General features: G+C 54.6%; 1 protein-coding gene across 1 annotated transcript in view; it reads right to left on the reverse strand.

Annotated features, from left to right (window-relative positions):
* Positions 1 to 302, reverse strand: part of RUFY4 (RUN and FYVE domain containing 4) — a 5,615-nt gene that overhangs the window by 431 nt on the left and 4,882 nt on the right. The window contains 1 exon segment of the mRNA XM_025192741.1: positions 3 to 25. Within this exon segment, the coding sequence (XP_025048526.1) occupies positions 3 to 25 (23 nt within the window).

The following is a 302-nucleotide window of genomic DNA, read 5'->3' on the forward strand; positions in this document are numbered from 1 at the left end:
CTGCTGCCACAGCGAGTCCTTCTCCCTGCAGGGGTGGGGGTATGTTATTGCATGGGGAGCATGTGTGCACGTGTGTGTGTTCACATGTGTGGGTGCCTGCCTGTGCACATAGGTGTATAGGTGCAACACGCATGTGCATGTGTGTGTGCATGTGGGCACCTGGGCCCATGTGTATACGTGTGTGTGCAGGTGCATGCACATGTGAATGTGCATGCATGCGCATCGATGTGCATGTATATGTGCGTGTGTGTGCACTCACACATATCCTCTGCTCACAATGAGTCCTGGCCCCCTGCACACAT

This window comes from Alligator sinensis, unplaced genomic scaffold (assembly GCF_000455745.1).
Source record: "Alligator sinensis unplaced genomic scaffold, ASM45574v1 scaffold1332_1, whole genome shotgun sequence".
Lineage (NCBI taxonomy): Eukaryota > Metazoa > Chordata > Crocodylia > Alligatoridae > Alligator > Alligator sinensis.